At 41.8% G+C, this 22,770-nt stretch overlaps 1 protein-coding gene across 11 annotated transcripts in view; it reads right to left on the bottom strand.

The window, feature by feature from the left end:
• Window positions 1-910: 910 nt before the first annotated feature.
• tle3b (TLE family member 3, transcriptional corepressor b) overlaps window positions 911-22,770 on the bottom strand; it is a 31,225-nt gene continuing 9,365 nt past the window's right edge. For 2 of the 11 annotated variants that reach the window (XM_051074898.1, XM_051074901.1), the window contains exons 6-22: window positions 21,127-21,189; window positions 20,289-20,393; window positions 16,766-16,804; window positions 14,064-14,267; window positions 12,742-12,801; window positions 9,826-9,942; window positions 9,100-9,150; window positions 8,505-8,660; window positions 7,412-7,547; window positions 6,837-7,009; window positions 6,159-6,235; window positions 5,818-6,067; window positions 4,725-4,972; window positions 4,343-4,490; window positions 3,789-3,939; window positions 2,768-2,844; window positions 911-2,465 (exon numbers count right to left, since the gene is read on the bottom strand). In XM_051074898.1, the coding sequence (XP_050930855.1) occupies window positions 2,358-2,465; window positions 2,768-2,844; window positions 3,789-3,939; window positions 4,343-4,490; window positions 4,725-4,972; window positions 5,818-6,067; window positions 6,159-6,235; window positions 6,837-7,009; window positions 7,412-7,547; window positions 8,505-8,660; window positions 9,100-9,150; window positions 9,826-9,942; window positions 12,742-12,801; window positions 14,064-14,267; window positions 16,766-16,804; window positions 20,289-20,393; window positions 21,127-21,189 (2,163 nt within the window). In that variant the 3' untranslated portion in view covers window positions 911-2,357. Of the gene's footprint in view, window positions 2,466-2,767; window positions 2,845-3,788; window positions 3,940-4,342; window positions 4,491-4,724; window positions 4,973-5,817; window positions 6,068-6,158; window positions 6,236-6,836; window positions 7,010-7,411; window positions 7,548-8,504; window positions 8,661-9,099; window positions 9,151-9,825; window positions 9,943-12,741; window positions 12,802-14,062; window positions 14,268-16,765; window positions 16,805-20,288; window positions 20,394-21,126; window positions 21,190-22,770 lie in introns of all 11 variants that reach the window. The other 9 variants (XM_051074916.1, XM_051074908.1, XM_051074911.1 and 6 more) reach the window with 9 other exon arrangements.

Here is a 22,770-nt window from a genome sequence, read left to right as displayed (position 1 = left end):
ATTAGAGGGTAATCAAAATGAAATTCACTATTGACTCATTTTTAAAACATTTTTTTTTTTTAATTTGACCAGGTTTCTAACATTTTTTAAATACTAAGACTTTCCATTTACTTATTCATCTCACTATTCAGTTTTACTTTCTGTAAATTCATTGTGTAAAGATATAATTGCAGTAGCCCCAATTTATTTCTAATCTGTTTTGTTGATGAATTTACATACATTGAGACCAACGCCTCATTTCCACGTAGGTCTGTGTTCATATGTGAATGAACCAGAAGTTCAATCAATCCTCTGTGATCTCCAATGTGTTTGCACAACTTCTTCTGTTTTTTTTTTGTTTTTTGTCTGAAATTTGCCTCCAGTTCATTGAGAAAAATGAATTTTTGTGACAGATTTTGGACAGACTGTGCCAAGAGAAGTTAGCGTAAAAATGAATAAGCTAACTTTCTGACAGCGTATTGGCAGAACAACCTCTAGGGGGTGTATTCTGTATATTATTAGAATTATAAACACAAAACTGTGGAAATGAGGCATAAAAATACTGATATTGGCTTATAAAAAAACACTAAGAATGAGAGCTAGGCTAGCAGTTTCCCTCTCTTTCCAGTTTTTATGCTAAGCTAACCATATTCTGGCTGTAGCTTTATATTTACAGTACGGATGTGAGAACTGTCTCATTTCATTCTCTGCAAGAAAACAAATAAGTCTATTTCCCAGAATGTTTAACTATTCCTTAGTTAGATGCAAAGTTCCTCATAAATTGCTAAAATCCAAACCTGCCCTGATCTTTCTGTATGCTAAAGGTTGATGCTTCACACAATTCAAAGGCCTTGAGAAACTCCTAAAGAACCCAAAAATGGTATTTATAGCTAACATCTGATGTCAGTAGGTAAATCACAAGGAAATGGGCCATTCTACAAAAACAGTTTTATTGATTTATTAACAACTGTACATTTCTTTTCAGTGCTGACAGCATTTGCTACATACTTTGGTGTGATTCAGAGGGACTAGCATATTTCACCTTTTTGTTTTCTTGTGGGAAAAATGCTGACAGAATCAGGAGCACAGTGTGGGAACAAGAATCAATACTCACTGTCGTCTTGACTTCGACATTGGAGACACCTGATTTACTAATTTCTGTATTTTTCTTGTGTTTACATTTAAGTGCCAGTCCCTCTTTCCTCATGAGCATTTACAGGCACTGAACATTTTTTATACAGACTGATCTGTGCATTTAATCAGGTCAAATGTCTCTCTACCTACCCGTCACGGCCAAACAAACATATTCCAGGAATATTGATAAGATACCAAGGGCAGAAGGATTCCAATAGTGCAGATTGAACTGTTTGAGTTTAGTCTGTAGCCAAGAAATCAATGGTGCAATTCAACATCCGTATTACGTCAAGTTAGCAAAAAGCACATTGTCATTCAGTTTCTGCCTGCTGCAGTGCTTCTGCTGCCAACTGAGGTCCAAGGGTTAGGCTAAACATTAAACGTTCCCTATCTCCCATAATCTAACAAGGTAAAACAAACAGGGAGAAAGATAACACAGACAGAGCAGTACACTTAGTACACTTTAAAAAGGTCTTTTTATATATATATGAATTAAATTTACATCCATCTCTTTTCCTGAATCATAGTGTCCTACTCAGTCCCACAGTGGTCCAAACCAGTCGAGGCTCTGCCTGAGTCACAGGGCTCCACGTTGGAGATCAGACCACTTTTTCATCATCCGGTAAGAGCACTGTGACAAAAGGCCATTTTAAAATATCCACAAAAAATGTCCTGGTTTACAAGTTTCGTGCTCCTCTGTTTTATTTCTGAAAAGGTCAGCCCGGAGAATGTGCTTTAAGAAACTCAAAGAGTAACGTTGTTAAAAAGTTCTAATCTATGTTCTGTTCTCCCACTCAAATATCATGGTGTAAGACAGAGTGGGCCAAAAGAAAAATCATCACAAGTACACCCAGGACATGAAAATATATATATTTTTATAATATATATAAAATGTCTTTTATTTAATCCGATATTTACACTTTTCACAAGATGTCTCGGGAACAAGGTTTTCAGAAATGAAGCACTGCTTCACTGGGTTACGTCCAAATATTCTCAGAAGAAAAAACAAAATCAGAAGTTAAAAAAAAAAGTGCAACCCAAAAATAAACCCTCCAAAACAAAAGGACAAAAAAAGTTAACTTCTTTCCAGCATAAACATCCTTAGGCGCAGATCCATCGGTTTCCACCAGTTAAGTTCCTTAGTTCGTCTCAGCCCGTTGTAGTCCACAGGTGGATGGTCGGGGAGAAAAAGTAAAAGTCATCTCAGTAGAAGTGCTGAAGCAGAGGAGCAAACTGCTTTCTCTCTAGTAGATGACCTCGTAGACGGTGGCTTTCTTGTCACCAGATCCGGTGACAATATATTTGTCGTCCGCCGAGATGTCACAGCTCAGGACAGAGGATGACTCCTTTGACTGGAAGTAGAAACAAAAAAACACAAATGTCTTAAATCTTCCTCATATGTTTTAGCTTACATAAGACTATTGAAATGTATGTCAGAAATTTTAAACTGCACCGGTCTAATGGATTAATATAAGGTAAATATGCTGACCAGCATGTTTTATGACTTTCAGAAATTCTGTCTGAATACAGCAGATACTATTTAGTGACATCAACTCTTTGTCATGATTTAAAACTGAGAGACTTGTGTGATATAAACTGTGATGTTCCTTTACACCTCTGAATTTAAGTGTGTATCTGTGGTTCTCGTAGTTACCTGGAATATGCTGGCACCATAAGGAGTCCTCCATGCATTCAGCAGATTGTCCTTCCCTGTGCTCACAAACCATTTACCTGCAGAGAAACAGACGTCATGAGAACATGATCTTCAGGTACGTTTACAGACAGAGTTTTGTTTGTCCTCACAAACCTGGTGACCAGTGTCTTTTCTATGCTAGAGTAGAGGTTTACAGTTCACCTCCAGCAGCTGAAATGTGACTGTAATAACCTTATCAATGGTCATAAAACCTAATTGGAGAAAATGGCATTACACAAACAATCATAAAAAGCACATAATGAAGGAGACTCACACATTTCCACTCTGATAATTATTTAAATCACCCTCTGATTAATTACCCAACTGACTAGTTGGCTAATGATTTAATTAGTGACAGCAAGAGCTCTGAAGCAGCAAGAATCATTTGAATTAACCAGTTCTGTAGTGGCAGAGATAGGAGACTGTGCTGTGGGGGTTTTGAGAGGGGAAATGAATATCTTGAGTTTAAACTTGAAACCAGCTGCTCTGCATAACAGTCAGGATGATGTGAACTGAAGTAATGACAAATTCCTCTAATGTGCATGTTTATAAAATAACAGTTCGTGCACACAGCTACAGGCCTTATGTGAAATTTAGACTGTTGAGATAAAAAATGTAGTAAAGCAAAGACACAAATCACTCTGCATGTGACTAAATGAGTCACTGGACATTTCGATCAGTGCTGCTACTGTTTCCTCATTTGTTGGTGAAGAGAATTTCTCTCCTAAATATCTCAAACCTGAGAAATTCCCAGACCTCTGTGTCCTCGCGCAGCTATGACTCTGCACAACAGTCATCCAGTATCTATGATACACTCATTTTGAAAACTAGAGTTAAGTGTTGGTTGGTTGCTCTACACCAAACTATGCAACAGTGGCATCTTTAAGTCCCACCACAAATTATGTCTTAATTTTCCCTGCTATTGAATGTTTTAAGATGTTGTCCCCCCATAGGTCTGTGTGCCTCTTTGCCTGTGACTTACCACAGTAGGCAAACTTGAGTGAGAGGACACAGCTTTCGTGCAGGTGCAGCTGGTACTTGTCAGGCTTGGTGTGGTGAAGCACCTCCACGTTGCTGCTCTCCATGCCGACAGCCAGCCACTCTCCAGTGGGACAGTAGCCCAGCGAGAAGATCTGCAACAAACAAAACAGTTGGCTCAGTAAGTGTCAACAGTATTTAATCACTTCAGCTATAACTGCATTTAACCCACATCCTTAACATCAGGCGTCAGTTTCCTTCACTAGTTTGTCCTTTCAGATAACTAGTTGAATAAATACTGTTACTAGTCACTCTCTTTCAACAACTAGTGATGCCCCGCAGAAGGGTGTATAGAAGCTTCCTATTGGCTCTCCAGAGCAAAATAAAAATTGCCAACCAATCAGAACTCAGGATGTTCTTTTAATTGGTTGGCATTTCTATGTTAAAACGGCTTTTCGTACAAGACTATGAGTGATGTATTTGCTACATCTGGAATGAATTTGAAAGGGGTGTTACTCGACTTAAAGGGGACATCTGTTTTATGCAGGTTTCTCCTACCTGTGAGGTAAAGTCATGTTGCTGGAGCTGTCGTCCCTCCCTCAAATCCCAGGAGCGGACAGTGTTGTCGAGCCCTCCAGTCCACAGTTTGGTCCCATCATGGGAGATATCGATGCAGCTGGCTCCATCTGTGTGGCCCTGGAACTGCCTGCAACAATTTAAGACCAAACCTCAATTCAGGAACAGAGCAGAAAGCCTTCACAACTTGAACAATGAACATGTCTTATGTTGGTGGTCAAGTATTTTAGTCCTGAAACACAGTGAGCTGTGTATTACAGTTTTCCTGTGTCAAATGTCCAAACTGAGTGAACTAAGTTTTTAGGTATGTGCTTAAAGTTTGCCCCTTCAATAAAAATACATCCCCCTGAGCCAAAGTACTGACCTGACGAGGGTCTGGTTGTGAAGGTCCCACACAGCGATGTTTCCATCTGAGCAGCAGGAGAAGCAGACCTTGGCGTCAGGGCTGATGGCCAGTGCGTAGCAGGCCGGAGCAGAGGAAGTGAGCTCGGCCTTTATACGGGGCGTCTGTGAGGCCAGGTCCCAGATGGTCAGCGTGCTGGCCTCTCCACCCACTATTAGGGTGCGGCCGTCAGGCAACAGCTTGCAGGAGCGGATGTAATTGTCTCTGTTCTGGAGCGGAAACAAAAGCAGAGCATCGTCACAATCTTAATGACTGGATGTAATTTATCAGTAATTTTTTCAACATGTGAAACAGATACAAGAACAAAGTCAATCACACTTCTGCAGAGTAACAAACAGACTTACAGGGTACTCTGTGTATCTACGTCAAGACCATGTACAATTAAATTCAGGAGGAGCTTTTTTTTGGACAAGTGAAGTTTTTAGACTGCAGCTGTCTCTCTTTCACGTTATAGTGAAGATGTGGATGTCAGCTTTAACAAGAGATGCTGGGGGAGAGGGTTGGGGCTGCAGCTGCTGGCCAGGCTCCAAGAGAGCAGGAAGACAGATCAATAGGACTGTGGAAGCTCTTGGTCAAATTAAAACAGCACCCTGATGGCTTTATAAGACCCAATTGCACTCTGGACGCACCTTAAGGGTGTTGGAGGCCATATGAGTTGAGCAGCATGAAGCCGCAGTATCAAAATGAGAAATGGGAGGCAGTTGGGAGGAAGTAATGAGCTAGGTAATGGCAGACGGGGTTGGCCAATCAGAGCATCATTACTCAGCAGGCTTTTTTCTCACTAAGGATTATTTCAGCATAGCAGTGAGACACTTTGCTGAATTATTCACATCTCTGTCTGTTGGGATCTGGGGGAAACTACAGTGCGATGTGGAATTAGGCTACATTTGATGCTCAAGAAAACTGGATCACAATGACCACATGAAACATGAGTACATGATGTCTCTGCTCTGGTTGGAAGCCTTGTAACCACTTTCAAACATCTACAGTAATAAAACACATATAAAACAATTTCTCTTGGCATAACTATTAACAAACAATAACATCTAGTTACCAGGCAGTCGAGTTGGGACACTGGGCTCTTGCTGCCTGGTTGGCTGATGTCCCAGATCTTGACGCAGCCCTTGCCACCGGTGTAGACGTGGCGCGTGGGGTTGCTGATGGTGACAGCGCACACCACCTCCCCATGGCTCAGTGTGTTGATCTGGCGAGCGTGGCGTGGAATGCCCGGGCCTATCAGCGCATCTGGAGGGAAGGGCACGGGTTGCATCTGACCATCTGCGCTCACATGAAAGGAATAAGCTCTGTGGAGGACAGAGGTAGGGAAAGATGGTCAGCTGGAGCTAAGAAGTAAATGTCATCTGTTAATAAAAACCAGTTAAAGACGATACTGACGGTTTTCCTCCAGAAATGGAAGTGAGACTGGCTGGCAGGCCTGGAGCTCTCATGTGGGGATGAGGGTCAAACCCCGCCTGCACGAGCAAAAGAGGGAAGAGTTAAACAGCCGATAACCTGCAAAGATAAAGTAGACTAAGCTAATATTCAAATTGAAAACTATGCTTCACTTAAGCTGCTAACGCCCTGAGGAACCAAAGTTTCCAGGCAAATCCCTTCAAAAGGTGCAAATTCAGCGTCATTGCATACAGGCGAGCTTTGTACAAGGCTACAACATCCCTCTTGCTAATGCTAGTGAAAGCCTGGGAGATTTTCAAACATGGAGATGCATTTTGGGGGCGAGCCTTTTTTTTTTTTTCTTTAAGCCTTTAGAATGCTAACTAACTAACATCAAAGTAAAAGAGCTAGGCTGTCTTTGTACTCTCTCATTATGTACACACAACAAGCCACAGCCAGCCAAGCAGAAATATTCACAATGAGTTATGGAAATAACAGGAGGAATGCTCAAGTTTCTCAAAGTCATTCTGCAAACACTTCACAACCTACAGCTGCAGTGGTGGCTTACTGTATCAAACTGATGGAGGTGGAATGTATGAATGAACACACGTGAAGAGGGCATGAGTGCAATAAATACACAGTTTGATTAATAAATTCTAATACAGAATCTGGAATAGTTACAATTGGCGAGCGTCCATAGGCGGCAGCAGCTGCAGCACTCATCTGTGGTGAGATGAGACCCGGGTAAACGCCTGGGCTGGTCAGGGATCCGTTCATCTCATGGTGACCCATCATAGCAAATGGGGTGGCGTAGGAGCCCGCAATGGACAGAGGTGTACGCAAGGCAGGAGCAGCTAAAGGAGACACAAGACTGTTTTAATCATTTTTATAGAAACTCAGCAGAAGTTAGAAACAATAATTTAGTTTTAGAGATACTAAACTTACAATTATTTCCATTTTATTCAATCCTTTGATACCTGGACAACTAAGCCCCACTAAGCCTCCCAGAGCTACAAATAGACCTTGTGATGAGATGGTTTTGTCAAATATTGTTTCCAATCTTAAAGTATTTCAGTCAATGAATATCAGTGAATTTGCAGATTTTTATTTATTTGTTTTTTTACCTTTGTCATAAATGGCAAAGAGCTTTTGTTACTTTTGTTTGAAAAATAACAATTACTTGATTAATTTGATTACCTGATTTTTCTGTCAATCAATAAATCATTGCAGTACATTAGATACTTGTGTTTACATACTTAATGCCTCCATGCCGGGTGGTTTGCCCATCGTCAGAGGCCGGAGTCCTGGAGTGGTACTGGTTCCTGGTGTTGGTGCCTCATTTCTCGGTGTAGGTGTGTTGGACTTGAGGCTCGGTGTGGACGACTTGTCATTCTAAAACACAGACACTCTTTGACTTTAGTGTGCAACCCTATTTTTGTATCATCTTAGTGAAATATGTAAGTTCACTTCCTCTTGCTCTCAGCCACACATATTTACACAAAAAAATTAAACGGTGTCCAGCTAGAGTTTTTTAAAAAATCCCCCAGTGAGTCAAAAATACCCCCACTGACAGGGAAATCCAGAGTGACAATCTGAGTGGACGGCTCAAGGTAATCCAATCTAAAACTGACACTTCATTACAGCCATGGTGTGTGTGTGTGTGTGTGTGTGTGTGGCTGAGGAAGGGGCATAAACCTTAGAAGTCAAGCTTGTTAAGAGAGGCTAGACAAGCAAGATGGTGGCCCAAACACTTCTCTCATAATTAATCCATCTCCTTCCTTTGCAGATCGAGTAAGAGGAGTGGGGGGTTTAGCCTGGTGACACACACTAATGAGGGACGAAGGGAAGCTGGGTGCCATGGGAGGTGAAGGGTGGTGATGTGGACTATAAATCTATCCTAATCCTTAGTGAAATGGCTTATGTAAAACCGATGCATGAGGACTGTTTTAGCCTGGTTAGCGAGAGCTTCAGTATTAGAGAAAATGGGGGGATGGAGGAGGAAAAGCTGAGACGAAGCAAGAAAAGGAGACAGCAGTTCCACTAGCTGTTGTGTCTCTGGGTTATTTACAGCCTCGGGCCGAGGAAGAAATGACCATTTATTGGGTAAGCCATAAAGGAGATTGAGAGGAGTGAGCCACAGGGTTTGATTTCCTGAGAGTACATCCACCCTCTGCCCCTTCAAGCCCCTCATAGCAGTCAACTGCTAAGCCTCCTGCGTATTAGCCCTTCACACAGACACCCACTTCACTTGACAAACGCCCTTTACTCTGGCAGTTCACCCTTCACCCCCTTCACTATAACCTCCTTATTTCATCTTCTCTCTAGTCTTTCAGTGCATCCGTTACTCACATGGGCGTGGTCCTTTGCTTTGGAGGACGGTGTGCTGCCCGAGGAGGCGACCGAGGCGGGGCTGTTGGGAGCAGCATCCTTCTTCAGGACCCGTGATTTATCCAGGCCATTTTCTGGAGGAGAGTGAGCCGGGCTGACTCGAGGGGTGGCTGGATCCTACAGAGTTAAAATGAGACAGACAGAGAGCAAAGACTGAGCAAACAGACCGGAGGAAAGCCACTGGCATGTACATGTAGGTCAAACAAACTGGGGACTCATGAGCAAACACAGATAAATATACTCATGCGTGCTCATACTCTCCCTAACACACACACACACACACACATATACGCACACTTTTCATTCACCTGTCACTCCCTTTTCTCTTTGTATTCTTTGTCTTACTTTCTGCATGAATGGCAAAAGAAATACAGCAAGTAAGCACACACTCATGGCACACACAGCCAATATTGTGACAGATTTTTTTTTTTTTTGGTGACGCTGTGAAAAGTGTTGAGGCTTCTACAGACAAATGACAAAAGAGAACTGTGTCGAGTTTCTATGCAGCGTTCACACTGGAATGTGACTGAGCAGCTCAGTTAAAACACAGACTTACCTCATTGGAAACATCCACCACCAGGTCGTCACTTTTGTCTCCGTCACTGTCCTGAAATAGAGGAATGACAGGCTCAGCTGGCTGGTAAAATTACAGTGAAAAATCTGAGTGTTTGTTTGCTTAAGATACTGTGCATAGCTGTGAACTGAAACTGGATAACACTTTATTTACGGGTCAAATAGTTCATATAGTTCATATATTAGTAAAAAAATTTAGAAATTTCTTGGGAAATAACTTGGTAGTAATTATAAGGAAAACTGAAACTGTTCTGAGACTGCTATCTTAGTCAGCTGTTGACATCTAGAGGAATTTCTCTAAGAGAACTGGTCTATCTGACCTAGAGTAAACTCATATCCATTTTTTGTAAGAAATGTTATTCTTCATATATGACCTAGTTTACCTGTAATTACAGCCAATAAATATCCTTTTCCATGACACTTATTAGGAAATTATTGGGAATTTACCGACCCATAAAATCATCAAGCATTACCAAAACAGTGGTGGTTACAGACTTAAATAATGGGAAATGAAGTAGTTATTAGTTCTCCTGCTATAGTTTGGTTTAATATCTGCCCTGAAGGGTAATAAAGTCAACACTGAGTTAATCAGTGTTAAAGTAGAAGCAGAAACAAGCTCAGGACCCCACCCAACAGCTAGAGCAGGAGAGCTACAAACTCATGAATGTGCACACTACAAACAAAGAAACCAATAAAGACAAACACTCACATATCTGCTGTCTTTGTCATCCACTTTGCGTTTCTTGGAGTCGAGACCGTAATCTGAAGAGCCGCGGTGCTTCTCACTTGCTGCCCGCAGGCTGTCTGATGGCGACACAGAGTTATTCTGCCAACAACAACACGCAGACAGAAAACGTCATCAGTCTCCAGTTCCCTCTGAGTCTGCTTTACATTTGACTCTTAGCATCCTCAGAAAACTGTCAATAAAACTTTTAATATCTATGAACATTACTGTGTGTTGCATCGTGTAAAGCTGCAGCAAGTATAATACAAAAAATGAGCTCTTCCAATATTTTAAATGTAAATTGCTCTGTTGTGATGTGATATGGAGAAACAAACTGTAAATAAACTTCTTTGTTGGCTTAGGGTGCAAGATGTAAGTGACTTAAAAAAAAAAAAAAAAAGCTCTGTCCTGCCAGCATATGCCCTTCAGTCAAGTGAATGTTTTGGGGCTTAAATGCAGTAAGTGACAAACCCTCAGAAACCAGAAAAGCCAGGAAACTGCCAAATGGTGCATTTAAGTCCAAGCATGCAGGCAGGCTCTTCTTTTATCAGGACAGTGACAATATTGACTGTAAAGCTAAACATACAATGCTCCTGGACTAAACTGGACTGATTTGGGACAGAAGATGATGATTCTGGTACAGCTTAGCGTGGCTGCTGCTGCTGCTGCTGCTGTCGCCAAGGCAATGGAGCAAGTAAGAAACAGACGAGACAGCTGAGCAAACCCACAAACACAGAAAACCACTGAAGACAAAACGCAACTGGAAGACAAAAGCATGCAGTTGCAGCGAGGTGATGTGTGGAGCAGACTGAGAAGAAGTGGAGAGAAAATGTGAGGTGGAAGCAGAGTGCAGCATGGGATATTTGGTGTGTGTATATTTACAGAGAAACACACAACCTGACATTTAATCCTCTTGTAGAACCTCAGACTGACCTGGTCAGACACGCTTGAAGCCACATTAACAATTCAAATCGCACACAACTTGCACTCGTGACTGTACTTTTTCTGACTGTGACATGCAAGTACATGCAAATAAAAACAAAAGTGACCAGGATCTGTCACTGTGTAACTGTAAAAGCCATGTTAATAACTGCTGGAGTGTGCCTGAGTGTGCGTGCGCTGTGGCAGGTCAGTGACAAAAACAGCAGAAAATGACTGACAGCAAAGTTCATGAAAATCAACCAGAATAAAAAAAAAGACGAAGGAAATAAAGAGACCATTGAGGGAACCTGGACAAGAGTGCAATGTGAAGACACAAAGAGGGTGTTGCCAACAGAGAAAAGAGCCATGAAAGAGGCAGAGTGAGAAAATGAGGAAAAAAAGAGGAAGAAAGACAAGAGAGCAAAACAGGAAAGGAACTTGGCAAGCAATGAGAGCGTAGCAGTGTGGCAATGAGTTCTCCCCACTAGTGGGAATGCCCGGACAGGCTGGCACCCTCTCAGAAGCTGCAAACGGGGTTTTTGTAGTCTGGGCACTGGTGTAGTGGGGTGGCACTGCCAAACAGTCCGACAGGCAGGCAAGCAGGGAGGGAGGTTAGGAGGGAGGTGGGGGGGGGTGAAAGCGAGCAAACCTGAGGCCAGCCCATGCTGTCGGGCAGCTCAACAAATCCCTGCCTTCATCAGAAACAGAAAGATGTGGTGAAAGAGGGAGAAGGAAGATGTCTGACATCTTGGCTGCAAATGACGGAAAGGGACAGAAGAGCGGCAGAGAAAGGATGACATTAAAAAAAAGACCTCCTGAGCAGAGAAGAGTGGAGAGTGATGATTTAAAAAAAAAAAAAAAAAACACACTGTGGTTGGGCAGTTAATGGCGCGCCACACCACCCCCTTCAGAAATTGCCCCTGCCTTGGCCAACATACAAAGAGTCAGACTTTTCCTGAAGGTTTCAGCCAACTCAGCAGCTCTGCCATTTTCACATCCCGCCTTCTCAGGTCAAAATATGGAAATTTGTTCAGCTACTGTTGTGGAAAAGAAAGCCACAAGAAGAGTTTTAGTCTGGCATGGTGTGAAGATGCTGCCTGACAGACAAAAAAATCTCTTAGAACATTACAGCCTGTCTGTGTATCTGAGCCAGTGACCTTTAAAGGATTGCTTAGACTCAATAACCCTGCACTTGTCTCCAACGTTGGTATCAGATGACCTGAGACAACAGGACAGGAAGACTGTGCACGTGAGTGCATGGGGAGGGTGGTGGGGAGGATCAGGTAAGGTAGAACTGGCGGCCGCTTGTCACCATACGAGATGAGGGAGAGTTTGGGTTCCCTTCAGACATGAGTGGGCCCATTCAGGATGGCCAGTCAATGGGAACTCAATCTGGCCGAGCAGATCCAACAGAGCGTTATGCTCCAGCTAACTGAGAGCTTTAAGCCAGTCCAATAAACAAGGACTTTAACATGAGAAGGAAAAAAGAGAGAGGGATAGAGGCATGGTGAGAGACAGAAGGGGAGAGAATGAGTTAGAAAAGAAGAGAGAGCAGAAAATAAAGGTATATGCAAAATAGAGGGGAAAGGCAGTTAAAGGGAGATGAAAATGAGTCAGGTATTGGACACATGCAACAGTAAATCCTCCAAAGTGGTGAGGGAAGAAAAGAAGGAGAGTCAAAGTCATTTTTAATTGTGCTGAAATTAAAGGAGGTAGCTGACTGCTAATCCTCGCCCAGTGATTGGAGTCATTTTCCACCTGGATTAGATGGCACTGGCTTATTTGGCCAGACTTCATTATTTGATTTCAGTCAGCTTATACCCCCAGGAGTACAAAAAATGTGTATGTTCTTACACACCGAGCATGAATTTCTACTGAACAGAGGGCTTAAGTCTATGTAAAGTATACCTAATCACCAAACACAGTGAGCCAAGAACCGGCAAAGTCAAGAGACACACAGGAGATGGAGAGTCAACGTACCGTGCTTGACTCGCGTTCTTTCAGAGGAATGGGCAGAGGCGAGTGAAAAGATGAGGGGCCAGGAGGGAGAAAAGCAAAACACAAATTAGTATGGGTGTTGCCACAACTGTATAATCCAATGAGATAGCAGTAATAAAGTTATTATTCAACTAAACGATTACTCTCATATGTGCAGCTCAGCATGTTGTTACCACCCTCTAATAGTGCACCTTTTATAGGGACTTTTTAAGTTGTATTAATGCTTAATAAATCATATCATGATGATTTATAAATCAGTTAATTATTTATTCTCCTTCAACAAGACATTAATTTAGCCTTCTTCAGATCTTTAGTTCATCAAGTAGACCATCAAATGGACAGTTTGACCTCTGACCTTCTGGGAGAGGGCTGTGCGAAACCTGGACTAAGTCCGTTTATTAATTATGTATTAACATTTACAATTGCAGACAGGATGTATTACTAAAAAACCTTGTCTCAATTACTTAAAACTTAATTACAGATTAACCACAAACATTCTTTTGGCTTATTAGAATATTAGAAACTCATGACAATTTATTAATGACTATTTTATTACTCTTTATTATTATCAGTTATTAACATATGTAACTGTAGAAATGATGGCACATTAGAAAGTGAGACACTCAAAAGCTTTGGTTGATGACTTGACTATTAGAAACTGACATTGGTGACTGACAAAGTAAAAGACATTCTTCACAACCTGTCCACTCATAAGCTCATTCATTTATGACTTTTAACTCATCTATACTGATATATGTAATCGTTAATAAAGCCATAAGTCACAACTTTAAAAACCCCTTTATAAAAGCTGGCTTATTAGAAAGTGGTACCTCAATTTGGAATAACAAAATGATAGAGCAGATTGTATTTTTTTATAGATTAGACCAACATTACCACCTGCGTTTCTGATTAATGACTCATTTGCCTCCAACATCTGGACTCAACAGTTCTACACTGTCTTTTTCTGCCTGTTATTAAAACATATTTATCCTCTACATAAGTGGGAGTGTGTTCAGACCTCTACAAACTCTCTCTTTCCTGCTTCCTAATGATAGTATAAACTACACTTTTATTTTCATGTCAAAATTTATCATGGGTAAAGGCCAATGAAAATTATGTTAAAACCTGTATAAATATTTCCTCACCCAGTAATTTTGTACATAAACACTTACACTTAAAAACATACAGCGACATGCCTCTATGATAAATGTATCTGGCTGGTAAAACCTGTTCTTGGCAGTTAGAATCACCCATCAGCACTAAACTGCTGCAGGCGGTGTGTGTGGCAGGCTGTGCTCCTCACCTCGGTGTTCCAGGTCGTGGTGGTTCTTCTCATCCTTTACAGGCAGGTGGGCCTGGCTGCCAAGAGCTCCCAGAGCAAGCAGGCCGGAGCCAGCGCCTGTCACAGGGGGGAGGCCGGGCGGCTGCAGGCCTGAGGGGTGTGGGGGCAGCTGGACTGGGGGGCCGTGGGCCGCATGAGAGAGGTGCTGAGCCTGGAGCTGCTGCTGCTGTAAACAAACGTGGAGAGACAGGAGACGAGACAGAGGACAAATGGGTCGGCTGGGAAGTGAATCCATGAATGACCGCACTCTACTCGTGCATTAGAGCTGGCTTTGACAACATTTAGTTCAAGGCCAAACCATTTATGCATAATAGCAGACTGACAGTGGCTGCCAACATGCTGATCCAGCTCATTCACTGTCTGAGAGGAAAAAAACAGATTCTGTTCATAGCTGGAGATGTACAGATATCATGTGGTTCAAAGTGTTAGATAACTGAAACAATAGGATAAACAGTAATAGGATAAAAAGTAGAATACGTTCATTACCAAAAACATTTGTGTCACATTATCTTACATTCTCAAGGTCTTTAGGGTTTGTCTGTGCATTATTAACCTAAAATAGACCACATATTTCATCATGAGGCAGCAATATGTCATATCTTAACAACTTGAAACATTCTGGCTGATTAATCATATTAACTACACACTAATGAAAGTTTTTTTTTTTAATATGAAGGAACTAAGACAGCAGTGAAAAGCAGGGCTGCAGTTTGATTCAGCAGTGAATTGTTTAGTCTGTAAAATGCCAGAAAACTGTGGAAAAAATGCCCATCACTACTCTCCAGTCCAAAAATGATGTCTTCAAATAGCTGGTTTGGAGTTGTTGGAAACACAAATTTATTCAATTCATAATTATATAAAACAAAGAAAAAGCAACAATTTATCACAGTTGAGAATCTGGAACCACAGAATATTTGATGTCTATACTTATTATAAAATATTACAAATTACTGATCTTTCTGCACTAATGCAAATTTGACTGAATAAGCTCTCTGCTGAGGTCTGCACATGAATGAAAGCTTTATGTGAATTGTGTGTCTCGGAAAAGATGGCCTCCAGGTTTATATTACAGATCTGGTTCTCTATTCATATCACACTCTTGCTACAGATCACTGTTTCTTACTTATGATACAAGACCTTTATGTGACTGCTCCGTTCAACTGGATGACATGTCACCCCAGAAATGATACAAAGTATTTTTTCCCAAACCACTGTGCTTCAATCATAGTCGGGACGGTTAAAAATCAATAGGTCTACACTTGAAAACCTCAAAACCTTTCAACACTCTGGAAAAACAAGCAAGCATGCCCACTCTTCTAGCAAAATGCTGTTAAGCACAGACACAGCGGAGAGCACACACACCCCTCCCAAGAGGCCATGAATGTGTGTGTGTGTGTGTGTGAGAGAGAGAGGCAACCAGAGAGGAGTGAGTAGATAGACAGGAGTTAAATAGCCACTCAGGCAAGAGGGAAGCAAGTGCTTTAAAACAAGGTTAAATAACACTTAGCACATCCATCAACTGCCTCTCTAAAAAAGAAAAAAAAAACATGATTGCTATTCTGCTTGCGAGATAGAACTTCAATAACCTCATCCATACATTCATTACATAAAATGGAAAAAAATAGATGAGGTTATATCTAGTGGCTTACCACATTTAAAGGTTTATTTAGCAGCTGGCCATTATTCAGTCAGCTCATTATGTCGAGCTGGACCTGAAATCGCACAATGGATATAAGCAACTGAGGGGTGGCATTGTTAATCGATATTGTTCTGGTGTGCCCAGCAGCCTATTTGTTGTGAAGATGGAAAAGGGAGCAGGAAAAAAAAAATGAGAGAAAGGGGCAGCCAAGAACAAGGAAAGGAGGGAGAGACAGAATCAGAAAATAACAAGAGAATGAAAGAGAGAGCAAGCGAGGGATTGAGGCAGGGACGTCCCTATTGAGAGTGCCTAATGAGGAAAAGCGTGCAGGGATCATTGTCAAGAAGCCTCATTAGCGAGCTATGGCTGAGGAGAGGAGCGAGGAGAGACGAGGGAAGGGAGCAGTGAAGAGGGGAGGGGGGAGAAAAAGAGGGAAAATTTCAGAAAATAAATTGCTTCCAATTCAATATTCATGGATAAAGAGCTGGCTTCCTTTCACACTTATCTTTTTTCATTATGTGTAAATGCCGCCGCAGCTCAGGCAACTTCCACAGGAAACAGGCAATTAAAGTTAACTAGGCGAAGCTGGCTCCCTGCAGAACGGTACTGTCAGGTGGAACAAGCATCAACAGCAGCAGCACAAACCAGCTGGCAGACTGGCTTAATAAGCCTGGCAATGATCGCCACATTACCTACTTATCCTGTGCTTTACAACAAATTTTCTTCAGTTGTCGCGACAAAGATTAGACTGCAACCTGTGCTGAAAACAGACCTCACTGATTTCAGTATTGGTCTTGGATTGAGAAGCGGGAACATGTTTTTGGAGGTTAGTCGTCAGATAAATAAAGGGCTGTCAAATCTGTGACACCTGAGTGAGGCAGACAAAGGACAAGATGCCAAAAATATCCAAACACACCCAAGTCATGCTTTGTCTTCAAAAGGCATCATCCCCTTTGATGAAGACACATGTTAGCCGGCCAGCACACAATTCAAAACACTGACTCTAGGTCTCTCTGAACACTGACCATGAGGGCTGGGTAGACACTATGAGGTGGTTGCTGCTGCTGGGTCAAAGGAGAGAGGAAGAGATTTAGCCAGAAATCATACAAGCAACACAACTAGGGCTGTTACTAATGATTGATTAGATTATTTCATCAGTTTATCTGAATTTTCACTTTCTCAGAGTCCAAGGTGATGTATTCAAATTGCTTGTTTTTGACAATCAACAGTCAAAAACGAAAATATATTCAGTTTCTATCAAAAAAACACAACAAATATTCACATTTAAGAGGCTGAAGGCAGAGATTTTTGGGGAAAATTTTGCTTTAAAATGATATAAACTGACTTATTATCAGTGATCAGAACAGTTGCAGATATATTTTCTGTAGATCAACCAATCAACAATTAACTTTAAATTAATCAACTAATAATTTAAACTCTAATTAAAAGTAACTGAAAACAACATCAACACAGACCTTGATTTGTTAATTAGTGTTAATAATATACCTGGTTATCTCAGACTAATATCTTATATTTAAATAACAAAATATAAATTTAACGGTCAGCTTTCTTTAAAAAACTAAAAAATAAAAAAGTACCATCATCCTGAAACACTAACAAATCCTCAGACATTGACTGCTTGTAGAAAATGTGTAGATGCAGTCAAATTATGTGTCACTGAACACACTCAAATCAGATGGAAATATGACCTACAGGCACACCCAAATAAAACATGCAAATTTTTCACAGAGATCACAGTTAGCAAATGAACCAGAGAGACAACAGGACCAGGCAGTGTAAAAGATGTGTGCTCCACAGATTACCATTTATATAAGGACTGGTGATAAGCAGCTCGCCACCTGTAACTGACACGTTAACCATTATCTAAGTACAATCTTGTCCTTTGTTGAAATCATGTAAATGAGATAGCACCTCTGACACCTCAAATCAAACTCATATGTCATCTCTGGTGATATGCAAACCAGCTTTGAAGGATGGAGGCAAGTTTGCACACAGTTCAGTTCAGGCTAGGTTGCAGGTTACTCATGTTTTTATAGTTCAATTATGGAGACGATGTGTGTTAACATTTAGGAAAAGAAAATAAACTACTAGTTGACTTTGGACACCTTTTAACCTGGTTTTCATTAGTACTGGTGCCAGCAATCAGACAGCTGTAACACCATCAGGTACTTACTTTTGATTGTGGCTGGTGCTTCTGAATGGATTTTTATAGAAATCATTGTTTTTTCAGTTTTCAATTGTCAGTGCTCATCAAGTCTATTAAATATCAGAAAATCATGAAGCATGTCCACCCAGTCCCAGGTGATGCCTTAACATTTAAAATAGCAATCATTTAGTCCTAGAAATACCATATCTGCATATCAGGTGCTGACACTGAAGTTGAGAACAGTTTGTTTTTCTTGGTCTACAGCTTGGGGCAGAGCCTGAGGCAGTTGGGTGTTTGGGGAACTTTAACACACACACACACACACACACACACACACACATATATATATATATAAAAATATACTGGACCTTATACTGACACCCAGTGCTGCAGGTGGCCCCTGTGGGGGAAACACCTATCATGGGATTTGGAGTTTAGCCAGGGGTGTGTGTGTGTGTGAGGCAGAGAGTGACAGAAATCTATTTTCTGATCTAACTGCCGTAGAAAGCTGCCATAGCCCGATGTTCTCTGAATATTGCTGTGACTTTAATGACAAAACTCACTGAGGGGACATGGAGATTGATCACCTGCCATGTCTTTGCCCCAATCATTAAAGTCTGTTTTGCTCTGTGTGTGTGTGTGTTCCGTCTAATCCTGCCCACCCCTTAATGAAGGCAGGGTCACTCCTGTTGTAGACAGGCTCACTGAGTTCAGTTTTAAAAAAAAAAAAGAAGAAGAAGAGAAGGAGACGGAAATAGGAAGTAATTACCTTGAAAACTAGGGGTTGCACTCCTGGCTCATTTACCTTAATCGAATTTCGATATCCGCCTCTCATTAGACTTGACCCCCCTACCACTGGGACAAGCTAACCGCTGACTAACCTCTGCTAGAGGACTAATCAAAAGGGTCAGTTATCCATCTGGGTCCAAGCTGGCTATTAAAAAGCATCCAGCCTCCTACTTTTTTAAATGAAAGCAGATGGAAGACCAAATCACTAAAAAGTATATTTGTCCAGAGTGGGTATTGTGTGTGTTCAAGGTTGTGGCTACAATTATGTGCACCCTTTTCCTCTATTAATTGCTGCAGATGCTCCTTTTGGTATTATAAAAGGTACCAAGTTTAAAGTAGTGTAGAGCTAAAAGTTCTCAAAAATCCTAAGAACATGGTGAGAATTAGAACAGATATAAAGCCACATACACGTCACATTATTCACATCCTAACTATGAGCAAGTGAATAAGAAGAAAATGTTAACAACAGTCTCCGAGTTGTAATTCCAGGATGGACGGCTACAATATCGGCATCTTGGCAAAAATAACTACAGTCGACAATGGCTGGAAGTTACATGCAAATAAAATCCAATGTTAACACTAACAGATGGTTAATTTCAAAGGAACTACATACTACAGTATCTGTTAGTATCTGGTTTAATTTATTAACATAGCACTGACAATACAAAACACAACAAAAATAGCTAATTAAGGCTAGTTAAATGGTGTGACTTTAAGGCTCACATTAGAAGGTAACCATCATGGAATAAAATGTGAAAACAGGCATGCTGAAATAACAGAAGACTTTCTTCTCTTCCCACTGTGACGACATTGCTTGAGTGCAGCCTAAATCTTTTATCCACTACACCTTACAAATGCCTGTTAAGTCCATACTGCTGTAATCTCTGTTGCAATCACAGTGCTTGTCCTGACCTGACCACTCTAATTCCTCCTGCTATTGGGTCAGAGGTAGGGGTAAGCCTGTTGGCTGGAACCTTTTATCTAATTAAAGTGCAGCCAAAGTGAAATCTGAGAAACACCATGATCTGATCTCAGCCTGGAACGTGTTACTGTATATCAGATGTTCTTTGACTCTGCCTGAGAGGAGAAAATCAGAGCAGAGCTGCTGTTAGGGAACTGCACCCTGCTTGCTGACAGGTCACAGTTAACCAACAATCAGTGAAATTACAGCGGTGAACACCATATTGAGAGCACATTGCAAACACTGTGAACTCAAATAAAAACATGATAAACCACTAGAGACAGGGGCAAGTCTGCACGAGTGAGGAGGACATGGCATTGCTGGTTTGTATTCAGTCTGAACATTCAAATGCCACAGAGAGGAGGAAGAAAATGGTTGCAGATTAATACACTAAGCTACTCTTATTCCCTTTTCACCCCTATTTTCCTCGTGAATCTATTGCCCTTTCCCAGGTTATCCTTGACATGCAACACTTCAGCTGAAGCACATAAAGGGGAAATAAACCCGTGGGCATAATGCAGCATGCTCGAATAGCCTATATGTCTGCATCTGAGAGCTGGTTCTCCTCTATGCGTGCAGTTTTGCCCCCTGGCCTCGGGTCAAATGAAGGAAGAAGAGGGGGTATACACACAGTGAGAGGCAGATTGGGAAGTCCACGTACCCCGATGATAGCATTCAGCTCAGTCATTGTCACCTGCTTGGCCCGTTCAACAGCCTGAGCCACCTGCTGTTGATGCTGCAAGACACATAAACACAAAGATGAGATTCCTGGCAGTAAAGAATTCATTACAAAAGACCCAAAAAAAGCATGGTTTACCTACACAGGTCTACAAATAGACACTTAAGCTGAGGGGAAAATATGCTCTGTAATGCACAAAAGTCATTTATTCATGCCCAAAGTCAGTGATACAACAGTCAAATAAATATACCCTACATCTGTGTTATCTGTGTCGCACAGTGAAAAATGGTGGTCAGAGTGAATAAAAACCAGTACAACTGAAATCTGTTGCCTGATCTGTTGAGATTGGGACAGCCAATTTTAGTTCCTTGCAGGTTTAGTCTTGCCTACTTTGTTCTCCAGAAAAGCCTGTAGGTTTGGCAGAGATATAATTTCTAATTTTTATGTATTTTGTTTGGCAGTTTGTTAAACAACAACAGGTGGAGATGGAATGGGAACAGCATGTTTTAACAGTGAGTGATTAAAATAACTGACTTGTTTTTATTTAATTTATGACACATAGCCATTATTTAGTGAGGTTGTGCTGCTAAAACTATATTAAATCGTTATACTTGAGACAACTGTTTAAAATTAGTTTTCCTGTTAAGCAATGAATGCAATATAGTCCTGCAGTATATAGAGTTTCTACACAATAACCACCTGTACAATTTCCTGTACAGTTACTATACTTAATGCATGAAATGAGCCTCATTCACATTCTTAAAATGATGCTAGCCAGGTTGACACTCACCTCTTGTGACAAGAATGGCATGATCTGAGCCAGAATTGCATTGAGACGTTTGGCAATCTCAGTCTGTAGGAGAGGAGAGAGAGAAAATATTAGAATGATAGTCTTTCGGTGTACTGCAGGCCATAGGCAACACTATAATTAAGCCGTTAAACTACCTATAATAAGAAAGGGTGTGCATTTGTGCACACACACAAATGTTTCCAGCGTCCATCTTGGTAGACTGTGTATTTCTTAACTAAATTGGGACCGCCTTAGAGCAAATTTACTTCCCCCTCTCTCCTGCCTCCATTAGGCCTTATTTCATTAGGAGGCTGAAATATGCTAATACCATCTGGCTGGAGAGACCCTAATGAGGTCCATACTTCATAATTACGGCCCATAGAGAGGAGGGTGGGGAACGCTGAAGCAGACAGGTTAACTCTCTGGCCCTATCTATCAGAGGCATCTTTGGTATCGACCACGGAATATTAGCTGGGAGAGTAAGATAATACTGCAGGACTTGAAAAACATAGAGCACTTTACAGCGCTGCATTTGGACAAATGGATATGCCATGCTGCCCGTCTGCCGCACTCGAACGTCCCAAGACATTTTGTCCAAACCCATTTCCTTTTTTTAAAATCTGTATTTTCCAGAGAGAGGGAGGGAGAGCAAAAGTAGAGAGAAGGATACAGAAGAAGGAGCTTGGGGGGGGGGGTAATAGAGGTGATGAATGGTGAAGTGAAACCCTCTGATTTGACACTAAGGTAATGTGGTTTGACTGAACTGAGGGAGGTGAACTAATTGATTCTGAGAGATTAGGGGTGGAGGCCCAGCAGGTGTGAGTGGGGTGAAGAGGTCTTTCCCGCCGTTTTATACATTGCTGCATTCCACTCATTTTCTCCCTTAACCTTGTTTGACTGTGAAAGGGGAGAGGGGGGACAAAGGAGGGGAAGGAAAGTGGAGAAAGGTGGGGGAAAGGAGGTGCCAGTAGCCTTTTGCACAACCTGTGTCACTCTTTTCCTTTTTGGAGGAGGGGAGGCAGGAAAAGAAGGAAAGAAGAGGAGGGGGACAGACCTTTACTGGCCTGTCAGGAATTATCTCACAACCCCCTGTCTGACCTTAGACGCACTGTGTTTTCTCTCCCCAGTCAGCCCCCCCACCCCTACTCCTCACCCGCCATACCTCCCCTCCTCGAAATGCTTCTTTACACCCCTCCATGCTAATCTCCACTACTCTCCTCTGTGCCCTCCCTTCTTCCTCTCTCATCTTCCCCCTCTTCTGTTGCTGGGGCAACGCTATCTGGCACGGCTGATCGTTATGTAAATTGGGCTGGGGCCCTGACCAGAACAGCCTGTAAAATCATATTAGGCGCAGCACAGAGGCAGGTCATTAAATTGAATTTTCGGCCTGTCGATCTGATCAGCACGGGAAATTAATGAGGGATAACTGGGAGTGGGGAGGGGGCTGCACTGGGGGGGGCAGACATAGAGAGAGGGAGAGGATGAGAGGGAGGGAGGGAGCTCTATGGAGACTCATAAACCATCATCATTAGCGGGGGCTGGATACAATGACACACAGTAGGATTAGAGTGTTTCAGCATCACACCACTTCTCTGGAAATGGCTACAAGGGGAGCAACATGGGGCTTGTAGGAAACAGCGGTAT

The sequence above is a fragment of the Lates calcarifer genome, linkage group LG2 (genome assembly GCF_001640805.2).
Source record: "Lates calcarifer isolate ASB-BC8 linkage group LG2, TLL_Latcal_v3, whole genome shotgun sequence".
Lineage (NCBI taxonomy): Eukaryota > Metazoa > Chordata > Actinopteri > Centropomidae > Lates > Lates calcarifer.
The sequence above is the reverse complement of the archived record's forward strand: the minus strand, read 5'-3'. Positions and strand labels throughout refer to the sequence as shown.